The sequence below is a fragment of the Equus asinus genome, chromosome 8 (genome assembly GCF_041296235.1).
Source record: "Equus asinus isolate D_3611 breed Donkey chromosome 8, EquAss-T2T_v2, whole genome shotgun sequence".
Classification (NCBI taxonomy): Eukaryota; Metazoa; Chordata; class Mammalia; order Perissodactyla; family Equidae; genus Equus; species Equus asinus.
In genome coordinates this window covers 88,808,125-88,833,083 of record NC_091797.1, presented here as the reverse complement: position 1 = coordinate 88,833,083, position 24,959 = coordinate 88,808,125, and the positions used below count along the sequence as shown (strand labels likewise).

The 24,959-nt window shown below is 55.4% G+C and overlaps 1 protein-coding gene across 4 annotated transcripts in view; it reads right to left on the bottom strand.

The window, feature by feature from the left end:
- Positions 1 to 24,959, bottom strand: part of MYO18B (myosin XVIIIB) — a 249,673-nt gene that overhangs the window by 201,123 nt on the left and 23,591 nt on the right. For all 4 annotated transcript variants that reach the window (XR_011505408.1, XR_011505409.1, XM_070516286.1 and 1 more), the window contains exons 5-12: positions 24,814 to 24,880; positions 23,877 to 23,989; positions 22,452 to 22,628; positions 17,938 to 18,136; positions 16,090 to 16,232; positions 15,190 to 15,290; positions 11,869 to 11,932; positions 1,011 to 1,155 (exon numbers count right to left, since the gene is read on the bottom strand). Coding sequence is in view for 2 of the 4 variants with exons in the window: in XM_070516286.1 (XP_070372387.1) it covers positions 1,011 to 1,155; positions 11,869 to 11,932; positions 15,190 to 15,290; positions 16,090 to 16,232; positions 17,938 to 18,136; positions 22,452 to 22,628; positions 23,877 to 23,989; positions 24,814 to 24,880 (1,009 nt within the window). In the remaining 2 variants the exon portion in view is untranslated. The remainder of the gene's footprint in view (positions 1 to 1,010; positions 1,156 to 11,868; positions 11,933 to 15,189; positions 15,291 to 16,089; positions 16,233 to 17,937; positions 18,137 to 22,451; positions 22,629 to 23,876; positions 23,990 to 24,813; positions 24,881 to 24,959) is intronic.

The window sequence follows — 24,959 nt, the reverse complement described above, 5'->3', positions numbered from 1 at the left end:
CTGGAAAGAGCTAGACAAGGACTCAATCACAATACAAGGCCCCATAAGCCCCATCAAGGCAGGAACCACATTACTCCTGATCCCTGCTGTCCCCTCAGGACCTTTTACTGTGCCAGAAGAGAGGGCAGAAGAGGCTGGTTAGGGAGGTGAGGAGCCTTGAATGCCAAGCCAAGAAATTATTTAGCAGGCAAGGGAGAGCCCCGGGAAGATTCTAAGCAGGGGAGCGGCACTAGGTGAGGAGCCCGGTGGTCACACTGAGGATAGACATAAGGAGAAGTGAAGGCAGCTGCAAAGAGGCTACTGCAACAGTCCAAGCAAAAAAAAAAAGAAAAAAAGACAAAGAGTAAGAATAGAGAAGCCAGGACAGAAATGCTGTCCCAGGGAGTATCTACAGGGCAAAGGGAATGATTAGATAGGGAGGGGTGAGGGCCCGAGGGGTGATCAGAACCACCGGAGAAACAGACAAATAAGGAGAGAGAGCAGACCCGGGAGGAAAAGGATAATGGGTCAGCTCCAGCACCTATGGTGGGGAGCATCTCCAAGATGTCCAGACAGAGACAGCCCCTTTGTTGCTTGGACCCAACCTCTCTCACATGTTTCAGGGCTTCTCTGCTCAGTACAGTAGCCAACAGCTACACATGGCTAATTAAATTTATGCTAATTAAAATGTAACACAACTGAAAATTCAATTCCTCAGTCACACTAGCTGCATGTCAAATGCCCAACAGCCACATGCGGCTGGTGGCTACTGCACTGGACAGTGGATACCGAGAGCGTCTCCATCATCGTGGAAAGTTCTGTTGGGCGGCGCCAGTCTACAAGATTTGCTAGAAACATCCAGCCCTGCTTCTTCTCACCATGCCTGGTTCAGCAGCCGCCCCGAGAGACGCCCCCGAGACACGGAAGGTGGCAGTTGGCCCTGTCCCACCTCACTGAGAGAAGGGCCTTGTGGGGCACCTGCCAACGGAGAAAGCTGGCAGCCCAGGTGAGCTCGGCAGGAAGGACGTTACCTTTGCAGGCCCCCGCGGCACCCAGGTGGTAGATGGCCGCCAACACCCGCCAAACGGCTCGCTGCTCGCTCTCCGAGATGCCCAGCGTCCCCATGGCGCCCTGGAGCTGGGCAAAGGCAGCCGCTGCCTTCTGCTTGTCTTCAGGCTGAGAGCAAAGGGAGAGAGGAGGAGAGAGAGGCCATCAGGGTGGAGAGAATGCAAACTCACCCCGCGAAGCAGGGCTCCGTCTCTGGGGAACGTGTGGTTGCTTTGTTAGCACAGTAAATTACCCACAATTAAGCTGAGGAGTGCTGACACCCAGAACTCAGGCTGCTGGGAGAGTGATGAAAACCATTTCTATCTGACGTGGGAAGGTGGTGTGATTTTTCCTCATTCATGAGTTCACTGGGTGGGTTTACTGTGGCTCTGCACCCTGCTGGGCTCCGGGAACACAAAGATGGGTGGAACCCAGAACGTGACACTGAGGGCCTCTCGAGGCAGACGTGGAAAGAGGCATGAGAGTAACCAAACACGAGACAGGCGGAGTGGTAGGCTACGGGTATAAGTGGGCACTACGGGATGTCAGGCGCGGGAATGGCCTAACCAACCCCACCCGAGAGAGTCAAAGAGCTGTCACAGACGACGAGACAAAACTGTGATTGAAGGATACACAGGCAGAGCCGACTGATTTAGTGTAATAAAGGTCCTGACAAAGGGCGCAACACAAACAAAGGAGATCTTTGGAGACACCAGGTGGCCAACCGGATGTGGACACAGAAGGAGGTATTTCTGGAGGTGGGGTGGACAGAGAAGGAGAGGAGATAGAGCACAAGAAGCTGGCAGGGGCCAACCGTGAAGGCCTCCAAGATGATCTTAAAGGGTATGGGCTCTGAGCTCCAGCCATGATTGGCAAATACGTGCCCCTGTCTACATTCCTGGACCCATGGCAGACATCACTAATCTATCAAGATCCCACCACCTGTCAGTGAGTCCAGATTCTAATCAGTGGCAGACATCATTAATCAATCAAAATCCCATAGCATGCCAGTGAGTCCAGAGTCTAACCCATCACAGACATCATTAATCGATCAAGATCCCACAGCACACCAGTGAGTCCAGATTCCAACGTGTGGCAGACATCATTAATTGATCAAGGTCCACCATCTACCAGTGAGTCCAGATTCTGACCTGTGGCAGACATCATTAATCAATCAAGGTCCACCACCTGTCAGTGAGTCCAGATTCTAACCAGTGGCAGACATCATTAACTGATCAAGATCCCATAGCACACCAGTGAGTCCAGATTCCAACCCGTGGTAGACATCATTAACCCATCAAGATCCCACACCGTGAGTCCAGAGTCCAACCCGTGGCAGACATCATAATCGATCAAGAGCCCACAGGACACCAGCAAGTCCAGATTCTTTTCAGGACATCATCAGCTGCAGCTGCCACCAATTGATCTGCCTCAGCAACAGAAATGGAACCTGTCTGCCACCCCCAGAGTCAGCCATGGGAAACTGCCAAAGATTTTTAAGCAGGAGAAAAGAGAAAATGACATGATCAGATGTTTATGGGTTGTAGGGTGTTGTTTTTTTCTTTTCCAGATTTATGATCCCAATTATGTTTGATTGAATATTAAAATTAGTCTGAAACTCTTGCACACACACCATCTGGCCAAGTACTCTCAGCCCAGAAGCCTGCTGGGTTGAGAGGAAGCGAGCTAGGGACGAGAATTCTTTTGTCTACAATCCACCAGCAGATAATGAGGAACTGATTTGCAGTTGGCCTGCCTACAGAGCTTGAGTGATGAACTAGAGGCTACTAACGCTGGCAAGTCCTTGAATGTTGTGGAGTCCAAGGCCCAGAGAGGGGACGACACTTGCCCAAGGTCACACAGCAAATTAATATCAGATACAGGACCAAAATCAGGTTCTCTGACTCCCCGTCTAGGCCATTTGTGTCTCCATTCAAGCCACTTCTTCTAACTGGGAAAGCAACCTGCAAGGATCATCCAGCAATTGGGATGCCATCAAAGCGTGCAGTGACATTGAGAGATTCGCTGTGGAAATATTTCGATTAATAGCAAAAGCATGTTCCACGGATCCATCATATTTCTGGGCCACCACAGGACCACAGAATCCCTAGCAACCAGGAGCTCAACCTAGCAACCGCAGCTGCTGCGCTGGAGCCGGGGACGAGAGGCAGGCGTCTCACCAACACGCGCTTGGTTATTTATGAGATTTCAAAGGAGCAGAGAAAGGACACGAAAAGGACAGTGGCAACACATTTATTACGGCTCCCACTGTCAGCCACGAGCATTTGACTTTAAATTACAGGCGCGCTCCATCATCTGCCACTTAGCTCACGTGAAGGGAAGAACCAGAAACTTCTGCTGGAGCATATTTGCTTCTTTTTCTCTCCCTCCCTCCGCCAAGTCTCTGTTGCAATGGAAGACATGGAGGGACAAATATATACGTTTGTGATCCAAGACAATTAGCAGCAGGAAATGGTCGCAGTTCCGTAAGATTCTAGAGAGCCAAAGACCTCTGCATAGTGCCCTGATAAAAGCCACTCCTTGCACCAATATCACAAAAATAGAAATCAGTCAAGTTAGTGGAATAAGTCAATTCATAGCCCAAATGTTTATCAACAGAAGAACGGGTAAACGATGGGTGGTCTAGCCAGGGCACAGTGGTGGAGTACTACGCAGCGAGGAAAAGGAACACGTCACCCATGCGTGCAATCACGTATATGAATCCCACAGACCCCACGTGAGTCAGAGAAGCCGGGCACCCGAGACGACATCCTATGGTTCCATGTCTGTGAAGGTCAAGTGCAGGCCAAACTCACGTGTGATAGGAGAAGTTAGGGTGACGACTCCAGGGTGGGAGGGAAACCCTTCATGGGGAGGAGCCTTGAGGGAGCCTTTGTGGGAATGAGGAATGTTCTAGATCTTGACCTGGGCCGTGTGCAGGTGTGTTTAAGAATATAATGATCATTCAGTTGTACACGTCACATTAGTGCCCTTTATATGCTTTACTGTATGGCTCACCTCATTTTAAGGAAAAATTGGTGAAAAAAAAGTCAACGCACAAGATGCCCAGGGTTTGTCTGCTGCAATCAGAGGCTCAAGATCAAGCGAAGGCTGCTGGCAATTGAGGGGAAAAACGAAATCCAAAATGTTCTTTCACAGTAAACCGGCCTGCGTTTAGCGGGCCCGGGAGAGTCCCACGTGGCACAGAGGCCAGGTTTGTGTTCGGACTCAGACAGAACTGGATGTTCTCAGTGTGACTTTGCACAGATCTCTTGCCCTTGCACGAGGCTCAGTTTCTGCTTCTGTAGGAGGGAAATGACAGCCCATCCTCCTCCTCGGGCCATTGCAAGGATTAAATGAGTTGATGTGTTTGTTTCGAAGAAGCCAGGTACACAGTGGTGCTCAGGAAATGCTGGTCTCCACTCACCACTGCATCCCACGCGCCTCACCTTTGCTCAGGCTGTTCCTCCTTCCGGAGACACTTTTCCCAATTCCTGCCCAAGTCCCTGCCCAGCCCTCCATGGAAAGTGCATCAGGCACGGTCCTCTCCTCGAGGGGCTCCCAGTCCAACAAGGGGGACAGAGGTGCAAATGGACACAGCACAGTGCGTGCTGGGGGTGGGAAGAATGGCAGGGATCGGAGGCTTCCTGGAAGAAGCGATGTAGGAAACAAACCGAATGAGTGAGGCCAACTGGGTGCTGGGGAGGCAGGAAGGGTCCCCGAGCAGAAGGGCGCGGGGCTGGGGGGACAGGGTGCGTTGGGGGCCGAGAATCTTGTCTTGCAGAGCGAAGGGTCCTGGAGCCGTGGTTTGCAGCTGGGAGCAGCTCTCCAATGGAACGCGTGGCCGAGGGACCCGGCACCTGGGCGTCCTCTCCCCAGGTTATATGCACCACGGGGGCCTCAGGCAGCCTGGTGGGGATGGAACCAGCCCCTCCTCCAGGGCCGGGGTGGGCTCCCCTGTGTCTCTACCGCCACCCAGCCCGGGGCACGCCCCTCCCTCCGCGCCTGGACCTGCAGCCTGGCTCTGGGAGGAAAATGAGAACACTGACTCTATTCGTTTGGGAAACAACATGGGTGCCGGCATGGGGAGGGCAGACCTCATGGAGACAGTGGGGAGGGCAGGGCAGGTGTGGGGCCAGAGCCAGGGGCCCCCTGTTCCCAAGCGGCTCTGCCCCACGCTCAACGTGGACTGATCCACGTCCTCTCCTGGCACCAGAGTCCACTCGAGGCGGAAGAAGAGGATGCGTTAATTGAGCACCTACTGTGTTGCACAGGCGCTTTAACCCTGTAAGGCAGGGGTAGGTGTCTCCAATTGACAGAGGAGGAAACTGAGGCTCAGAGAGGGTTAGGCACCTGTCTGAGGCCGCCCAGCTGGGGAGGGGCAGAGTCACAATATGCCAGGTATTCTAAGGGGCCCCCAATCCTAAGAGCAGACCCAGGAGTCGGGGCTGCTCTACCCACTCCACAGGTGGAAAAACTGAGGCCAAGAGAGGACACGCGGCCCAAGGGCACACAGTGGGTCAGATCCCAGGGCACACGATCTTCAGCCACAACACAGGGCTGAGATGACACAGGGGGACGGACACGAATGTCAGGCTCGGAATCAGGCCGACCCGGGTTCCATTCCTCCCTCTGCCACTTCAAAGCTCTGTGCCTTTGGGCAAATTACTCCACCTCTCTGAGCCTGCTCACTCCACCTGAGAAACAGACACGAAAATAACCCTTTGCCTCAAAGGACCGTTAGGAGGATGAAATAAGACAAAGCTCCCGGCAGAGCCCCGGACAGCAGTGCCTGGTCCCCACCCTGTCATCAGAGCCCCTTCCTCCGCAGTTGACGCCCGGTCATAAAAAATAGGTGTGCTCGGGGCCGGCCTGGTGGCGCAGCGGTTAAGTGCGCACTTTCTGCTTCTTGGTGACCTGGGGTTCGCCGGTTTGGATCCCGGATGTGGACATGGCACCGCTTGGCACGCCATGCTGTGGTAGGTGTTCCACGCATAAAATAGAGGAGGATGGGCGCGGATATTAGCGCAGGGCTAATCTCCCTCAAATAAATAAATAAATAAATAAATGTGCTCGCTCGGGCCCACGCCTGGAAGGTGACGGCGGGAAGCAGACTGCTGGGAGGCAAGGATTCCTGTTATTATTATGACCACTGCTGCTGGGTCCTTTTTTAAAACATCAGGCAAGCTTGCAGAAAAGTGAATTACAGAGAGGAAGAAAAGCATCTCAAAGCTTTGTGACTTTGTGTCCTGGCCACAGCCGACTCAGTGCCACGTGAAAGCTGAAACGTGGCAGGGAGTGCGGGCACGGTGAGGGGCCAGAGGTGGAACTGGCAGTTGGCGAGCGGAGGCGGCCACTGAGGCCAGCGCCACCCGAGGGTCCCAGCACATCCCCCAGGCCCCCAGCCCCACCCTGCGCTGTTTGGTGTCCCTCCACCAATGCCTTTGCCTCAGCAGCTTGGTGTAGCTGACCGCGCCGCACCTGTCTGACTTCACGGTTAGTTAAGGACTAGCCTGTTGTCACCTCCTCCAGGCAGGCTTCCCAGATATACCCCAGTCCCTCCCAGCCTGGCCTCAGCCTGCCCGCACCTCTATTCAGGCACCTATCTCTCTGGCTTGGAATGACCCTCTTATGTGGCAGTGGCAGCCCCCCACCTGCCTTTGGTGACAGAGACCCAGCTGGGTCATCTCTGCATGTCAGTGCCTGGTCCCTAATAAGGGCAATAAATACCCATTCTTGAGTGAATGTCACTGAGCTGCAGTTGGTGTCCCCAAATAGGAGCCGTTGACGTTGGGGTAAAGTGCATGCACCCCCTGGGCTGGGCCCGTGCGACGACTAATCCTGGGCTGGAGGACCCCGGAGGCCCAGGCTGGCTGAGGGATGAGAGCCCCCAACTGTCTAATCCCCTTCTCCAGGTCGTCTGTGACTGCCAGCAATGGCCCCAGCTCCCAGGATGCAGGTGGCGGGTCCAAAGACAGACACCAGATCCCCAAAGCCCTGGGGACACGCCTCACAGGCACAGAGGGATAAATTAGAACATCATTAACACAGCTCTGCCTACCACAGCAGCACAGTTTAGAAAGCTGAAAAGATGTGATTTTTGCCAAGTTGTGGTGGGGAACATGCTCAATCACTTATTCACTCAACAAACATTTACTGAGCACTCACATGCCTGGCTCAGTGCAAGGCCTTGTACGTTAAGCAGTGGACAGGACACAGAAGACCCCTCATCCTCTCGGAACTTAGGGCCGAGGGGAGACAGGCCATAAGTTAACAGTGTGACACATGATGACCGTCACCAAGGAAGTGGCGACATACACCACATGGGTGGCCTCTCCGTGGACAGAGGGCTGGGCAGGGGGAGGAGCTCAGGCCTGAGAAGATGCACAAAGATATTTATCACCTCACCATCAAGGACCATGGGAAGGCCCTCTACAGTTTGTGTTCCATGTAAAATCTTCAAATGAAAATTACTGAGAGGAGATCCGTGGAGACGGGACCAACGGAGGTCTCTGGAGGGTGCCGTCCGTGGAGCCTGTTTTTTGGTTTGGAATGTGTGCGTTTTGGGGTTTTTTGTATCTCTGCTTTTTTTCTGATTTTCCCACGGACGTATGGACTAATTTAATTTTTTAAATAAATGTTTCCTTAAAAATATAAACTCGAGGAGAATTGAGATAAAGCCAGAAAGAGAAAAAACATGGCATGTGCCGCGAGGAACGTGGATCGGGGACCCCGGGGGCCACTGAGGCCTGGCCCCACCTGGCTGGTCCAACGCTGCCGTCCGGGCTCAAACTGAATAATCCCAATAATAACAACAGCGATGATAATAATAAAGCCGGCATGGGGTGGATCCAGGCACTGTCCAGGGGCATCACGGGCTTCATCTCACATCACTCCGGAGCAGGGCGGACAATGACCATCCCGATTTTACACATGAGGAAACTGAGGCCCGGGGTCTGAGGCCACCGAGCTAAGTGCTGGCGGTGGAATTGGAACCCGCGTATGTCAGACTCCACAGACCGCTTCCCAACCACCATCGTCGGTGAATTTTCAGGGGACGATGGAACCGACTGTGACAGATGAAACAGAAACAGAAGTGACCAGTCAGGGGAACGGCCAGCAGGCGGGGAAAGAGGGCTCAGCGGGGGAGAAATACGGGCAGTAGAATCGCCAGATACGAGGAAGGACATCGAGTCCAATTTGAATTTCAGACCAACAACAGATCCTTTTTTTTAGCATATCTCCCTGCCATATTTGGTGTCACCGGAAAACGGACCTCACTACACTCGTCTAACTTCATTCTAAGTCCAGGACCAGCTTGTGCCTCCTCCTCCAGGCAGCCTTCTCTGATACGACTCCAGCCCTCCAGGCCTGCCCGTGTATTGTTTGCCATACGCTTACATTAAAAAACTATTAGATGTTTATCTGAAATTCAAATTTAACCAGCATCCTGTATTTTTTCCAGCTTTATTGAGTTATAATGGACAAATAAAATTTGTGAATTTTTAGGTGTACACGGTAATGATTTGATATATGCGTACCCTGTGCTGTGATCGCCACAATCAAGTATGTTACACATCTGTCACCTCACCTGGTCACCATGTGTGTGTGGTAGGAACACAGGATCCAGGCTCTCGTCACCTTTCAAGGACACGATCCGTCCAGCAGCATCAGCTGTGGTCACCGTGGTTCGATCCGTTACAGGACGAATCAGTTCTGGGCATCCTGTATTTTTATCTGCTAAATCTGACCCCTTTGGGGGTTTCTACTTAGCAACTCCCATTCTCAGGAGGCATTTTCTGACCTCAACCTCCCTTGTGAGATGGTCCCCGGACCGCCCCCTCCAGAGAACTAGCCCAGGCTCGTCTCAAAGACCGACGAGTCCTCAGACTTTATTTTTGATCTCAAAGAACAGAGAAAACACTCTCTGCGTACCTGCCAAGGAGCAGAGAGAACAAAGGGCCATCCGACCAGTTCCCACACATCCAGTGTTCTCAAAAACACCCCCGGAAACACAGGGAAAAAACAAACCACTTCAAACGCCTCCTGGACGCGGATTCCCGCAGCGACCGTCCTGCGTAAGACTGTGAACAAACGGGTCACAGGCCTGGCTCCCGCCCTTTTCCTCCTCGAAAACAACAGGAAAACAAACAACCACCTTCTTGCTGATGAAATGGATGCATTTGGCCAAAACCCATTAAATGAACGAGAAAACCCAGCGCAGGGATCGCCCCACATCCTCCGCCATCAAGATGGAGGTCTGGGTGCCCAACGGCCCCTAGTCATGGGGGCATGAAGGACGAACACCCCGCAGACGCCCCAGTGAAGGGGGACCAGCAAGGGGACCGTGGATCAGCCCCCGGAATCTAAAGACGGGGGAGCTGCATCACCCGCTCCATCCCACCCCACCCACCACGGAAAAGGGCTCTGCTCCAGGGGTTCTCAGAGTGAGGTCCTGGAACCAGCAGCATCAGCAGCCCTGGGGACTCGTGAGAAATGCAGATTCTCAGGCCCCACCCCAGACCCGCTGATTCAGTAACTCTGTGGACGGCACCCAGCGTGTGTGTAACCGCTTTATTGATGTGTAATTGACAAAGGAGAACCCACCTGTCTTTACAAACATAGAATTTGATAAACTTGGACATTTACACTCGTGAAACCATCTCCACAGTAAAGACAATGAACATATCCGTCACCCCCAAAGGCTCCCTTTTATAATTTTTTCTCCCCTCGTCTTGCCCTCACCCAATCCCCAGGCAACGATTGACCTGTTTTCTCTTCTTTTCTTTTCTTTTTTTTTTGCTGAGGAAGATTCATCCTGAGCTAACATCTGTACCAATCTTCCTCTATTTTGTATGTGGGTCACCACCACAGCATGGCTAATGAGCGGCATAGGTCTGCACCCAGGAAACCCAACCAAAGCCACCAAAGCAGAGCCACTAGGCCACCGGGCTGGCATCTGACCTGTTTCTGACCCTGCAGATCAGCTTGCACTGTCTAGAGTTTCACATACATGGAATCACAGAGTTGCACTCTCTTTCAGCTGAGATTTTTCACCCGGCTTAATTATCAGACATAACTAGACCTTCGGGTAGTTTCTAAGTTTGGGCTGTTGCAAATAAAACTGCTGTGAACTTTCTTGCAAGAGTTTTTGTATGGACGTGACAGTCTCATCCTTCTGCATAAGCACCTAGAAGGAGAACAGTGCGTCATACGGGAGGTGGATGTTTAACTGGTTTAAGAAACTGTTTTCCAAAACGGCTGTGCTATTTTGCATTCCCACCTGCAGGGTGGGAGAGCTCCAGTTACCCCAAGTTCTCGCCAGCACTTGGTACGATCGGTCTTTTTAAATGCAGACAGTCTGGTGACCCTGCAGCGGTGTCACATTGTGGCTTTCCTTTGAAGGTCTGTAATGACCAATGATGTCGAGCGTATTGTCATGTGCTTATTTGCCATCCATGTATCTTTTTTTTGTGAAGTATGCTGAAATCTTTTGCCCATTTTTTTTCCATCGGGTTGTTCTACTTGAGTTTTGAGAGTCGTTTATATATTCTGGATTCAAATATTTCATCAGATATGTGATTTGCAAATATTTTCTCCCAGTCTGTGCCTTGGATTTTCACATGAACAGCGATTTTCACAGAGCAGAAGTTCTTCACTTCATGGGAGTACAATTTATCAATTTGTTTTATTCTGGACCGTGCTTTTGGTGTCACATCTAAGAAATCTTTGCCAAATCCAAGGTTACAGAATTTTTTCTCCCGCTTTCTTCTAGAAATGTTACGGTTTTCAGTTTTACGTTTAGGACTATGATCCAATTCCTGTTAATTTTTGTATATGGTATGAGGACACAGATTGAAATTCATTTTTTTTGGCATGAAGATGTCCAATTATCCCAACACCATTTGTTTCCCAGACATATATGTTTGAAAAAGGCTTTGGAGTAGAAATTATCCACCCTTCTCCACCTGGCGAACTCCTACTCATCCTACAAAACCCAGACCGATTGTCTCCTTGGCCAAGAAGCCTTCCCTGACTGAGGCCAAGCAGGTCTTTCAACAACCCCCTGGTGCCCACAGCATCTGTGCAGCCTCCGGCATGTTCTTATCCCACATGATTGCACCAGTCCCCAAGCCCTTCTCTCCTGACAGAGGGAAATTCATGGATACGGACCATCACCCCAGCACTTAGCACAGGCCTGGCACAGCTGGTGCTGGTGGGGGCAGTAGGGGGAGGCGACTCAGAAAGCAATTGTCGACATATAAAAAAATGAATAAAAGAATGAACGAGCGAGGGAACAAGTTGCTTTTTTCATCAATTGAACTCCACCTCTCAGGCCCTGCTCCCAAGCCACAGCCTCCAGGAAGCCGGCTCTGAGGCGTCCGCCCACAGTACTCACAGTGACGTTTACTAAGAGTCCCCAACTGACGGATTTGGGCCAAGAATGTGCTAGGTGCTTTATGCACATTGTTTCCTTTCATCCCACAACGAGCCCGTGTGGCAGTCACGGCTCCTATCGTCATTTCACCAAAGAGGAAACAGACGTTCAGAGAGGCTGGCTTCCATGCCCGAGGTCACGCAGCTAACAAGTGTCAGAGCCGCGCTTTGAACAAAGATGGCCTGTCCCCAGAGCCCAGGCTCCTCCCTTTACAGATACCATCCCCTTGTTGCCTTTCTCTGCACACGTCTCCTCGCCCCGGGGAGTCCAGCCCCTGCCTCCCCAACACCAACAGCCTTTCCAGCGATGCACCCAACAGCAACGCAGACGAGTCGCACGGGCCCCTTCCTTCACCCTCCCACCCTGGGCTACACCCACACCCCCCAAAAGGACCCCCGCCTTACCTTGGGCCAAGTGCCCATGCCAAAGGAGCTGCTGTCTGCCATCTGGTGCAGGTACAGGTCCGTCCTGGAAGCGGAGATGGGGGCGGGGTCAGGAGGACACCCCACACTGGCGGCCCGGCAGGCAGGGGGCCCTCACGTGCCCCAGGCAGCCCCAGCGGTGCCCCAGCACCCCCTCCCGAATACTCCTCGCTCACCGCCCTCCCTCGGCCCTTCCTAAGCGCCAGAAAACCCTGGACGAAAGGGTCCGGGGCTCAAATCCGGAAAGCGGGTTCTAACTCGGGGTCTCCTGCCAACCCACTGGGAGAACTGGCTCAGGGATGATGTTAGAACCGCTGGGAGGAGCGAGTTCCAGGATCCGCAGCACCGCCCCACCCGACAGGTGCCAATGTCATTCCCATCTTACAGACGACAAAGCAGAGGCACCGGCAGTTAGCACGCTGCCCACACAGCCAGCAACGCGGGGCCGGGGGTCGGGCTGAGCTCCTCTGGCCCCCAGAGCACAGAGTCCCACGCTGTCCTGCCACCGCCCCTTCTCCCAGCCTCTGTCTCCCCCCACAAGGCGACAGGATGTTGAAAGCCCCTCCAGTGCTCAGACTAAAGGTGCCTTGAGAGTGGGCCCGGCAAAGGGGCTGCCCAGTCCCACCGGCCTGAGGAATGTGGGCAGACGGGGAGGTGGAAGCAGGCCAGGCCCCCACCCACCATGGGGCTCATGCTGGTCCCCGGGGCGGGGGCTCACCCACAGTCCCCAGCCACTCTCTCCAGTTCTGGGTCCCTTTGTGCCTTCTCCCCTACTTCTCTCCAGGCCCCGCCCCCCCAGCCTCAGCCTCACAGCCTGGAAGGCTCCCTGTTGGCCAGGGTTTGAGTCCAACCCCAGCCCCACGAGGGAGCGGACAAGCCAGTTCTCTTCTCTGGGTCCCCCTGTAGCTCCTCTGTTAACAGGCTTCCTACCGCTCGCCTCACAGGATTAAATGAGATGATACAGAGAAACTCCCACTGCCAGCCTGGTGCACAGTAGAACTTGATATCTGTCCCCCTGCACTTGACGGGGTCTATATTCCATTAGTCAGAAGTTCAACTTGACAAATGATTAATAGGCCCTACGCTATGTGCTGGGAAGACGGAAAGGAGGAAGGCAGGGCCCCTGATTCTGAGATCTCACAGTCTGTCGGGTGAGGGAGAGAGACCCGGATGCCCCAGGGTGCCAGGTGCTAGACCAGAGGCTCACCCCAGGCACCAAAATGGTATAAAGGGGAAGCTGAGGGAGTAGGAACCAGGCAGCACTCCTCGAAAGAAGGGATTCAGAGCAGGGTTTTGAAGGACGAATAGGAGTTTGCCGCATGAATGCATGGGAGAAAGGAAGGACGTCTGTGGAAGTGGGAACCAGTTTTGTCCTTTGGAAGCTTCACTGTGGCTGAGGGAACAGCCTGGCAGCTGCAGAGGGTGAGAAAGGGAGAGGGCCTGAGACCACCAGGGAGCCCCCAGAGAGACCACACCCCCGAGAGGTCTGAGTTGTTCTAAGCACTTTTCTCCACTCTCCCGGGGCCCCTAAAACTCCTCCGGGGCAGCCTCATCCTCTCAGACACAGCTTTGTCCTGGCTCCAAAAGATGCCACACTCGCCCAGTCAGGCCCACCGGCAAAGAGCCCCCAGGCCTGGCACCCTCTGCTGGCAGCAGCCCAGCCTTATCCTCCCTGTGCCCATCACAGGGACCCCCGACTCCCCCTCTCCAGCAGGCAGTGGCTCCAGGCCCAGGGTGGAGCCCCCCAGGGGGTACAGAAGGGATGGCCCCACTGTGGGGGTCTCAGGGGAGATGTGCATGCCCTTCGGTTTCTGAGAGATGAGGAAATGGAGCCCTGAGAGGTGAAGCCCCCCACCCGAAGCCAGGGAGCCAGAAAACAGGGTTCAGACTCCCATGTGCAGAGTCTATACAGCGTGCCCTCCCACACGGGGCCTGCTGCCTTGACATGGGATCTGGCTTAAATGCCCTCAGGGTTGGCACTAGTAGGTTCCCCTTCTACAGAAAAGGAAACTGAGGTTCAGAGAGGACCACATGTGGCAAAGCCTGGATCTAAACACATGTCCCTCTGACCAAAGTCAGTTCTTTCCAGCACAGGCCTGGTGAGGACCTGAGGGGGTGCCGGGGCAGATCAAATCCTCCAGAAGAACAACACACCCACACAAAGCATGCGGTATGCCCTGGTGCTGTAAGCATTGTACACCTACTCACTCTTGAACCCTCACTGCCACACTCAGAGGCAGGTTTTATCACACTCATTTGAAGACAGGGAAAGGGAGGCTCAGAGAGGTGAAATCACTAGCCCGAGGTCACACAGCCGACATGTGGAAAAGCCAGACGTGAATCCACGCAGCTTGGCCCCAAAGTCTGTGGGCCTAGCCACGAAACTACACCTTTCTGTCCCAAGTTCTTCGATAGGTTCAGAAGGCCTTCCAGAAGCTTCCCTACTACTCAGTTACCCTTCTCTGGAAACCGGGAGTCCCCTCGCTAACGGCCCTCTCTCCAAGGGGTACAGTTGTCCCTCGGCCTTAGCCAGGAGGCCCGGGACAGGTGGATCCTGCCCTTCACACGGAGGAGGGAGGCAGGAGACAAACAATGGGGGACACAAGGGGAGGGGACACACGGATTCTCGCCCCTCGCCAGGGAAAAGCCAGCATCTTCCCCTCCCTGGGGCTCCTCTAGAACGTTGCCCATTCATTCGACAAACCAGGGAACCGAGGCTCCGAGAGAGAGAGCCACAGGCCCAAGGAGGCCCTACAGAGCTGGGGACTCGCTGGGCCACCTCCCCCAGGAGGGCCTCCAAGATGAATCTTGTCTGGTTACCCTGCCAGCTGCTCCACCCGCGTCCCCTTGACCTAAGGTGCCCCATGCGGGCAACCCCTCATGTGCACCCAGGGCTCCTCCAGAGTTTAGAAACTTCTGGAAGACTTGGGGTCTGCTGTTCCTTGCTCTCCTCCCACGCTGCTGTCAGGCCCTGTCTTGACACACCACCGGCCCAGCCCCAGCCTCCGCCACCCCCCAGATTTGTGAAGAGCTGTATGTGACTTATCTCACATAATCCTATGAGGTCAGTCAAGGTATTGTCTCCACTTTACCGAGGAGGAAACAGAGGTTCAGAGTGGTTGACACTCGACCAAGGTCACCCAGCCTGTGAGCAGTACCAGGCAGCTGGAATCAGAGGCCGGGACCCTAACCACTGGCTTCCACCGCCTCTCGGCTCCGGGCAGAGCTAAGGCTGGGCCCCAGGAGAGCAGGTGCCCTGCGTCCCACGGCCCTCGGCTGTCCCTGCCCGGCCCAGCCGCTCACCTGAGATCCAAGTCCAGTCCTGCCAACATCTGGGAGAAAACTTCGAAATTGCCTTCGCCCTCCGGCTGCCGTGCCACACGGCTCTTCTCCAGAAGCATCGTCTGCGAGGGGAGAGGACGGCCCCCGGTCGGCACTCTGGGGACCTCCACCCCGTGCCTGGGGCCCTGCTGCCCCGTGGCCCGGAGGGACCCCACCCCAGCCCACCCTTCGAGGCAACATCTCAGGTCCAAACTCTTCCGGACGCTCATCTCAAAACTGCTGTGTCCCTTATCTCACTCATTCAGGGTCCATCCAGGGACTCCATGACGCCAGAGCCCATTCCCAGCGACGCATCCAGAGGGGAGAAGGGGAGACTTTTGTAACTGGACCCAAATGGCGAGGAATGGGGAGTCTCGGGGCTGTGGCAGACGGGGATCTGTGGCGCCCAGGAGCTTTCCTTGAGCCTGGGTGTCATCCCAGCTCCACGTACAAACAACCCTTCTAACAACCTAACACTATTTTCTGTTCCAACAGTGTGTCCGAGGGGGATGGCAGGGGCCTGGCGATGCTGGATGCACACCAAACGGCGGGGGTCCTCGTGCACCTGCGCCAAGGTGGGGGCGGGGGGGGATCCGTGGAATTCCAGCTGGCGCTTTAAGCATCAGCCACCAAGCGGCTGAATTCGATGTCTCCCCGTGAATTGCTCATCCCGCCACATTCCGGGACGCAGAGGGGCTGGCCTGCTCCAGGAGAGCCATCGGGGTCCCTGAGCAAGGCGGGGAGGGGCTGACCACGGCCTGGGGAGCCATCACCATATAGACACGTTCCAGGGCCCCAGCTGGAGGCGTGGGCTCTGCTGAGTGGGGTTGGGGACCCTGCAGCCCCGAGAAACCCCCTCTCCCATCCACGCAGAGGTCTCACCTGCAGCTGAGCGGCCGTGACCCGGCCTGTGGCATTGAAGTCCAGCGACATCAGCATGGTGAAGCGGGTGGCACTGTGGCTGTGGCCGGTGGACACGGAGCCAAAGGCCCGGAGGACGGTGAAGACAGCTCGAATCTTCTCCACTGTGGGGAAGCACGGGGCAGGGCGTCACCCTCACCTCTCCCAGGACCGCCCTTCCCCAGGGCCTGACCACATCCTGGCCCCAGGCCCCAGCGGGCTCCTTGCCACCTCCCCAGCTCAGCTCCGAACCACACACATTTCACCACTGGCCTGGCCCTGCGCCGCGAGCAGGACTGCAGTGAGAGCAAGACTGAGTCAGGAAACAGAGACACACAGATCCAGGGTTGGTAGAATCCGGGTGGCAGGGGCTGCCCTGGGGCCTCCTGGGCCTGAGGGAATCCAGGAGGAGGGCAGGGCATTAACGTGCTCAGACCCACTCTCAGGGCACTCCCCGTCACAGCAGGCTTTAAAAGCCCCGCAGTCTCCTCGCAACTATTCATCTAGTACCTACTCTGCTCCAAGCACTGGGCTAGGCACCTGGATACAGCCTAGCCTGACTCCCACCCTGTCTAACCCTGGCACCTCCCCTCAAATTAATGCAGCTCCCTGTGCCTCAGACACCCCATCTGTACAACAGGGACGATAATAGTACCTCTTTCATGTGGTTGTCATGAGAACTGGATGATTGAATAAAGTAAAGTTCTTAGGATGTGCTCCAGGTGTGGTGGTGCTCGCATTATATTTATTACGACGAGAAAAGCGCGATAGCTGGGCCGTGTCTTCTGGAAAACTGCCCCCCGAGGGCAGAAGCAGGTCCTTGGGGTGGGGGAATTTTCCCACCTTATGTAGGGGGCACAGATGCACATACGCCGCATAACAGACCGTGGCGTATCTATGGCATTAAAACTTCATCGTGGGGGGATGACTAGGGGAAAAAATGTCTAAAAAGGCTCGTTTGGGGAACAACAATGAAAAAGCATTGAGAACGCTGGCCCGGGGGTCACCGCTCTGGAGCCGGACTGCCTGAGTTTGAATCTCAGCTCAAGGATAGATTAGCTGTGTGGCCTGAGGCAAGCTGGTTACCCTCTCTGAGTCTTAATGTCCTCATCTATAAAATGTGAATAATAATAATATCTACCTTATACGGCTGTTGTAAGTAATAAATAAGGTAAGATGTTTGGAATAGGCCCTGGCACAGAAGCCCTCAGCAAGTGTTTACTAGGATTGTTATTAAAATTTTAATTATTATTATTAGTTGGCACTCTTTCTCTAAGGCCCAGGACAAACGTCACCTCCCCTGCTCCCCCCCATGCTCCCTCTGCCTCTCCCCTAACCAGCACTTTGTGCAGAGCACTCGAGTTTGGCAGATACGGGCGGTTCAGTTTCCCTTCTGGCTGTCAGCTCCTCCTGAGCACAGGCCCTGCCCTCCTGACTTGACTTGTTGGGTCCTCTGTACAGTTCAGCAGGTTGTGCACTGCACAAGGACACCGTGTCCAAAGGGCACTTCATTTCATCATACTATCATAGATTTGTATGCTGATTAGGATGATTCCCCAGCACGTGGCCGTCCAGTGTTCGGTTCTAACAATGTCAGTGGAGGATTGCCCCACAGATGGCTGTGAATGTCTTGAAGAAGGAGGACCTCTTTCTAATTCGCACAAAGGTGTCCCATGGACTAGGGGTGGCCCAGTGGCAAGCACAGTCAGCACATATGCTCAGTGACTGCCAGCTGAGTGGACATAGGGAGGGGCAGCCCAGCGCCCACTCCAATCCTCCCTCCCCCTGTCCTTCCCACCCCCAATGCATGGCACCTGGAGACCACCATACCTGAGACCGTGCCATCCACACTGCCTGCCATCCCCACCAGGTGCTCCAGGACCTGCTTGCAGCAGGTGGTCTTCCCGGCACCGCTCCGGCCCAGGGCCACGATGCTCTGGTCCTTCCGCTCGCTCAGCAGCGCCCAGTACGCCCGCTGGGCCAGGGAGCCAACATGGGCGGGCAGGCCATCCCAGCGGCCTCTAGGCACCTGCAGGAAGACCCCAGGCATCAGTGTTCCCACCCCCGCTGGTGCCCGGGGAGTACCCCAGACAGCATGCCACCCCAGCCTCGAGCCCAGCTCCATGTCCCTGCCTCCCGTCCTGCCCCCTCCTTGCTGGAGAAGTCTCGCATTTCACCAGGAAGAGCCCAGCCTGGAGTCCGGCCCTGCCCGGGGCTCACTGTGAGTCCTCGGGCAGCCTTGGCGGCCACTCTGGGCCCAGATGTCCTCTTCAGCTAACGGGAGGCTGGACCCCGGGCTGCATTAGCTCATGGGGCTCATCTCACTTGCTGCTCAAATTATTGGGAAGTACTGCCTGGAATGAGGCAGCTCGATGAAATGGCACAATCGATTAGTAATGTCTGCCGTGGAAACAAAATGGGGCTAGGGCAGCTGGCGGTACATGTGCTGTGCATTTGCCAGAACCAATTTAGGTAATGGCTGAAGTTCTTTCCACTTCATCCGGCCATCCAACCATCCGTCCATCCATTCATTCACTCCTCATCAATAAAAAAAATCCACTGAGCATGTACCATGTAGCAGGCACTGTCCAGGCAGTGGGGACACAACACCACACAACGGATAAAAGAAATCCCAGCCAACAAGGAGACACCATACCCACCTAATAGGATGGCTAAGAAATGGTTTTAATTTTTTTAACACTCACTACCAAGTTCCAGTGAAGATGGGAGCGACTGGAATTGTCACACGGTGCTGTCGGACGCTGAATGGTACAGCATCCAGAAGACAGTTTGACAGTTTCCTTTTTTTTTTTTTTTTTGAGGAAGATTAGCCCTGAGCTAACTGCTGCGAATCCTCCTCTTTTTGCTGAGGAAGACTGGCCCTGAGCTAACATCCATGCCCATCTTCCTCTACTTTCTATGTGGGATGCCTTCCACAGCATGGCGTGCCAAGTGGTGCCATGTCTGCATCCAGGATTCAAACCAACGAACCCTGGGGCTCCAAAGCGGAACGTGCGCACTTAACCACTGCGCCCCCGGGCCAGCCCCAACAGTTTCTTATACAGTGAGAAACATACAAGAAACAACTCACTGTTTCTTATACCTTGAGATGCGCCCGTCAGAAAGCCCAGCGGTCCACTCCGGGGTATTTTCCCAAGAGAAACGACCATTTATGTCCACAATAACCCTCCATGTCATTGCGTATAGTGAACATATACTCAAAATCACCAAAACCCAGAAACAGCCCAAATGTCCTTCAGCTCACGACCCATCCTGGTTTTAGCATTGACAGTCCCAGGTCCCAGGAAACCCCTGGGTCCCACGGAAACCAGGACAATTGGTGCCCCTGTGAAGGGAGAAGCAATAAAAGAGAGTAAAATAAAGAGATGAGCGGCTGGAGGTCCAGCCCTGGGGTGAAGCCCCGCGCTGGGCTAAGTGGAAGAAGTCACTTCAGAGGGCACGAGCTGTACGACTCCATTGAGATGACTTTTCAGAAAAGGCAAAATTATAGGGACAAAAAGTAAATGAGAGGCTGCTGAGGATGGGACGTGGGGGTGGGGATGGCTCGGCGAGGTCAGGAGGGCCCGCAGGGGGTCTGAGAAGGAGGGCCACGGGCCAGAGGGAACCAGGAGAGCGGCGTCCTGGAGCCCAGGAGGGAGCGATAGTGGAGGAGGGGGGGGCCGGCTCCACACACGCTGCTGAGGGTCAAGTCAGAGGAGGCCAGAGGCTGGACCGTCTGGCAGTGGGTTGGGCAGCACGGAGCTCCCTGGGGTGACGAGAGCGTGCTAGGCGTGAAGAGAAGCGGGCAACCAGGGACAGAGGGGTCAGTGGAAGGGCACCAAGGGGGCCGGGCACCGGCCTGGCTGGAGGAGGACACCAGAAGCTGGGAGGCTACATGGGAGACCACCGGGCCCAGCAAGACCCCACCCCGAGTGCCTCCACAGGACCAGGGGCACCAGCCCCAGTGTGGTGGCCCTCCCCCGAGCCTGGACCCCCAGCCTGGGGCCAAGGGGTGCCCCCAATCCACCGTTGGCCTTTCCTGCTCCAAGACTCCAGTAAAGAGTCCCTATCCTGATGCAAAACACAGGCCTCAGAGGGACCCCAAAGGTGGGACAAGCCCCATGCTGGCTGGACACAGCCTTAGGGCATGAGACGGGCAGAGGGTCCTGGGGTCTGAAGCCGCCTCCCACCCTGGAAACTCTGAAGTCCAGGGGACAGGTTATCCCATCCATCGGCCCCCATCAGAGGAAGAGACAATTCTGCAGCTCCAGGCCCCTGTGTACACACACGGGTGCATGCACACACGTGCACTGGTGCCCTTGCATGCTTGCACGCTGGTGTGCTCACAGGCACCTGCACCCAACAGTGGCAGAGGCCCCTGCACACAGAGGGGCCCCATCTACACCCCACACGATCCTGCCCACTTGCACCCCCCTCCAGGCACCCACCCAGCTCCCAGCCGCCAGGTGGGCTCAGACTCCCAGTGAGAGAGGCCCCCAGCCCTGCCCCGGACCCCCCACCCCGGCCAACTTCCAGGTGGTCCCAGTGGCAGCCTCACCGCGGGTCTGTGCTCCCACCTGGTGGCCATTTGAGGAACCAGATGCGACTCAGCCAAAGAATAGGAGGCGGCTGTGGGTTGGGGTGTGGGAGGCTGGAGGGCCTGAGGGAACGGAACGGGGGCCCTGGGCTAGGGGCTTAGGTGACCCCGAGACTCCAGCTCCTCCTTCCAGGCCGTGCTCCCGTGGCTGTCCTCCTAGGCTCTTTGGCCCCGTTCTGCAATGGATGCCGTAATCGGGGAGAGGCGGGGAGAATCTGGCTTGCCTGGAGGCCTGCACAAAATGTCCCTCCCAGGGGCTCCCAAGGAGCCAGAGGACTCGCTGTGCTTCTTGGAAGGCTCAGAGGCCCTGGGCTGCAGTAACAGGAGCACAGCCATCACAGCAAGGGAGGGGAAAATGCACGTGCCCAGCTGTCGTCCTCCAGGCCCCTGGCCATGGCCAGCAGGCTGGGGAGGGGCCTGGAGGATGACTTAGGAGGTGGGGCGGGGTATCCGGAGAAGAGAAGTCTCGGGGAGAAGGGTGCAGGGCCGCTGGACTCAGCATCACTGGGAGGCTAGGACCATATTTCTCCCATGGGACTCCAGAGGGCAAGATGTGGCTTTTCACCCACATTGACAGACGAAACACCGAGGCCAGCGAGGCACCGTGATCTTGCAAGGCCCCCGCGGTGCATCAGCGGGTGTCCTGGGGGCTGCGTCTTCCCACCGACAATCCTCAGGACGGCACACAGACAAGACGTCCGATCTGCCTCGGGTCTCCCGCCTCCACCTCTGCCCCTGCCATCTGTCCTCCACCCGGAGCCAAGGTCCTTACAATGTAAGTCAGACCACCTAGCCGCTCTGCCAAGTCTCCAGCAGCTGCCGTCAAGCTCAGAGTAAAAGCCAGATCATTAAGACCACGTCTAAGACAGGGTCCCGCTTCTCCGGACTCCTCACTGTCGCCTCCTCCACCCTCGTCTGCTCCGCCCACTGTAATCTTATTGTTGGGGGACCGTCTTCCCCACTCGAATGGAAGCTCCCGAGAGCAGCCTTCTGAGCCCGCCTTCTCCCCTGCTCCTCCCCAGCCCGTGGCTGGCTTGTAGGAGAACCCCCAGTCCATGTGTCCATCAACAGCAGTGAATGAATGAAGGGGATCCGGCTCAAATCGCTGAGCTGCGGCTGCAGCCCGTTCCTCAAGGGGGCACAGAGAGATTGGCTTTGCTTTGACCGTCCTCACCAAAGCTGCCTATTTCCACACTTCGCAGGAACAAAGCAAACCAAAGCAGAGCCGAGGCTGCTGTTTCCATGCCAACATCTATGGGCCTCCAGGACCCCCAAGAGCCCAGCGTGGGGTTCAGAGCGCAGAGGAGCTGGTGGCCTGGCCTTGATTCCGCCTCCTCTGCTTGCTGAAGATGAGCGTTTAGCCGCTGGCCCGGCCAGGTCACGTCTGTCAAATGGGGCTAGTGATGGCGCCCGTCTTTTCAGTGGGCGTGAGAATTAATTGAGATACTACGCGAAAGTCCTGAAGCAGCGCCTGGTACCCGGGTGGCACTCATTCACTATTCCTCTTCTTATCGCCGTCTTTAACGCTCCTCTGTTGTTTCCATCAGTTACTATCTGTCCTCTCCAAGGCGGGAGGATCACAGGGTCCTTGACGGCCTGCGATGTGCCCGAATCTCATGTCTGGCAGGATGCTGTTCACAGACAGGCTCGCAGGGCGCTCTGCTCTCCCTGAGATGCAGAGGGACCCCCCCGAGCCCACCCTTCCTGCACCTGTCCCCACCACCCTGCCCTCACGGTCCCCGCTCACCTTGCCTGCAGAGGGCGCCGGGGACCCCCGCGGCTGCAGGACGATCAGGTCCGGCCCGGTCCAGGTGTGCAGCAGCCCAGCTTCGTAGCGGTGCCGAAGTGTGTTCAGGACACTCGACTCGTTGACACTGACCAGGGAGGCCAGGTTGTCGGCCTGGTCCAGCTCGGGGGGGTTGGCCTGTGAACCAGCACACAGAGTGTCCTCTGGCCTCCTGGGCCCCCACACCACCCCCCTTGCACTCGCACACAGCCCTGGTGAGGCTGTCCCAGGAGAGGGGTGCCAAAGACCAGAACAGAGAGAGAGGATACCCTACAAATGAAATAGGGCAGCCCTTCTACTTTGCCCTTTGTGCAGCCTGAGAGCCACCCCTCTCTTCACACGGGTCCTTCCTTCCCACACTCCTTGGCCCCTGAGGGGAGATGCTCCCAAGACAGACACAGCGAGATGCAGAGCGCCTTCTGTGTCTCAAACACACAGAAAGAAGGGGGTGTTCCAGGGCCCACTGCCATTTCTCCCTCTTTGGGGTCTTGTGGGGGCACCCTGCATCTCTCTGTGACACTCAGGGATGGAGGCCAATGGCCAAACAGCCCCGTTTCTCTGCTGGCCCATCAGGCATCGATCCCTTGGAGATGTGCCCAACCCTTCCAGAAGTAAGGGGTTCCTGCAGCTTCCGCTTGGGGCATCCATTCTAAAAGCCTTCCCGCCATTCTTTCCACTTCTAGAAGGTCTCTGGGCCTATTGCTCTGGGGTTTGGGTCAAGCCTGGGCTCCCTTAGGGATCAGCCTTTCTTCTAAGGGCCTGGGGTGGGCACAGGAGGAGCGGAGAGGGATGAAGATGAACGAGGCCCACACGGAGCTCCTGGAGGAAACTCCTTCTCAATTAGTGGGCTGTGAGGGGTGGAAAAGGATCAGGACACCAATTTTTTTTCCGTCCTACTTCAACTTATCCTCAAATAGGTTTATGGTGCACTGTAAAATTTATACAAAACAACTGAAAAAGCAAAACCAAAATAAAGGTTGATACCCAAAACCTAGGCCGTTGGAACCTATGCTATGGGTAATGGCAAGCAGCAAATTTGGCTCTGAGTTCCCCAGCAGCCAGGGTGAAAAAGGAAACAGGCTCTGTAACGTGAGTTGCGACGTCCAGAAAATGAAAAGCAATCACTTTCTCAGGTCAAGCGGAAGAACTCCCAGGCCCAAGACCTGGCAAACCTATGTCTTCAGGCACCCTCATAAAGGGGACGCTGTGGGACAGAGTATTGACCCCCTAACAATATAGTTCCAGCAGGGCAATGAGTGCGATAGTGATCTTCCTTATCACTCCCTCCAGAGCATCAAGCCAAAGAAGTGTCCACAGTCAGGGACCAGGAGACCTCTTGCAGGGGTGAGGAAGGAAGGTGTGGAGCAGCCAGGGGAGGGGGCTCACCCGATGAACATGCTCCTCATCCACCTCGGTGATGGTTTTGTCAGCATCAATGCAAAGGCGCACCCTTCCTGCTGGCAGGTCGGCTGTTCCCTCGTCTGGCTTCAGCACCGTTGCTGGTGGACAGGCCAAAAAAAGACAGATGAGAAGGGAAGGGGAGGGGAGGGGAGGGGAGGAGAGACAGGCTCTGAGCTGCTGAGCCAGACCAGGGAGCTGGAGAGGGCTCCTGGGACAAGACCCTTCTCTGGAGGGTCCCGCCAGCCCCTCCCCACTCCCAGGGCTGCAGCCTATTCACTTGGAGGGTTCTGAATTGTGACCCCAAACGCTTTGAGGACAGAGTCTAGGTCCACCTCACTCTGGGCTTTTATCAGCTAGCACAGTGTCAGGCACAGAGTAGGCACCCAGGTGGCTGGATGCATGGGCCCATCACGTACCTAGACCTGGGATGGCAGATAATGGCACACGGGCTGCCCTCTCCCCTCTTGGTGCCCATGACAGGCATCACTAATCAATCACTTTTCCCAACCGTGTTCTGAGCGGAACTCAGAAACGCTTCTCAGTGGAGTGTGGTCACAACTAATCCACAAGAGGGGGCTCACGAGATGAAAGCTATTTGCCCACTTGCACTAGACTCCGAATTCCTGGCAGAAGGCTGTAGGAACCAAACAACATTGCTGCACCAGTGAATTAGTTAACAGTTAATCACCAAGGCTCAAACACCTTTGAAACAGCACCCTGTGGACCACTGCCAAGGGTGAGATGATGCTCAGCTATTCCCACACCCAAAACCATGTATCCCCATGCTGTTCTCAGCCGCTCCTCCTCCTCCTTTCTCCCCAAACTGTGATCAGGACCTGGCAAATGTGGCTAGCAGCAGTAGGGGGCGCAAGAGGAAAAGACTTAGACCCCCTCCCGCAGATGTGCTAACACCCCTAATTACCGAGGGTGAATCCATCCTTCTGGACCAGCCAGACTTTCTCGGCCTCGTACCATCTGTCTTCTGGAGCCTGAGGGCACAGACCACAGAATTAAACCAGGATGACGCTGCCCCCCACCCCCACCCCCATGTGAGGGTGAACCCCTTGC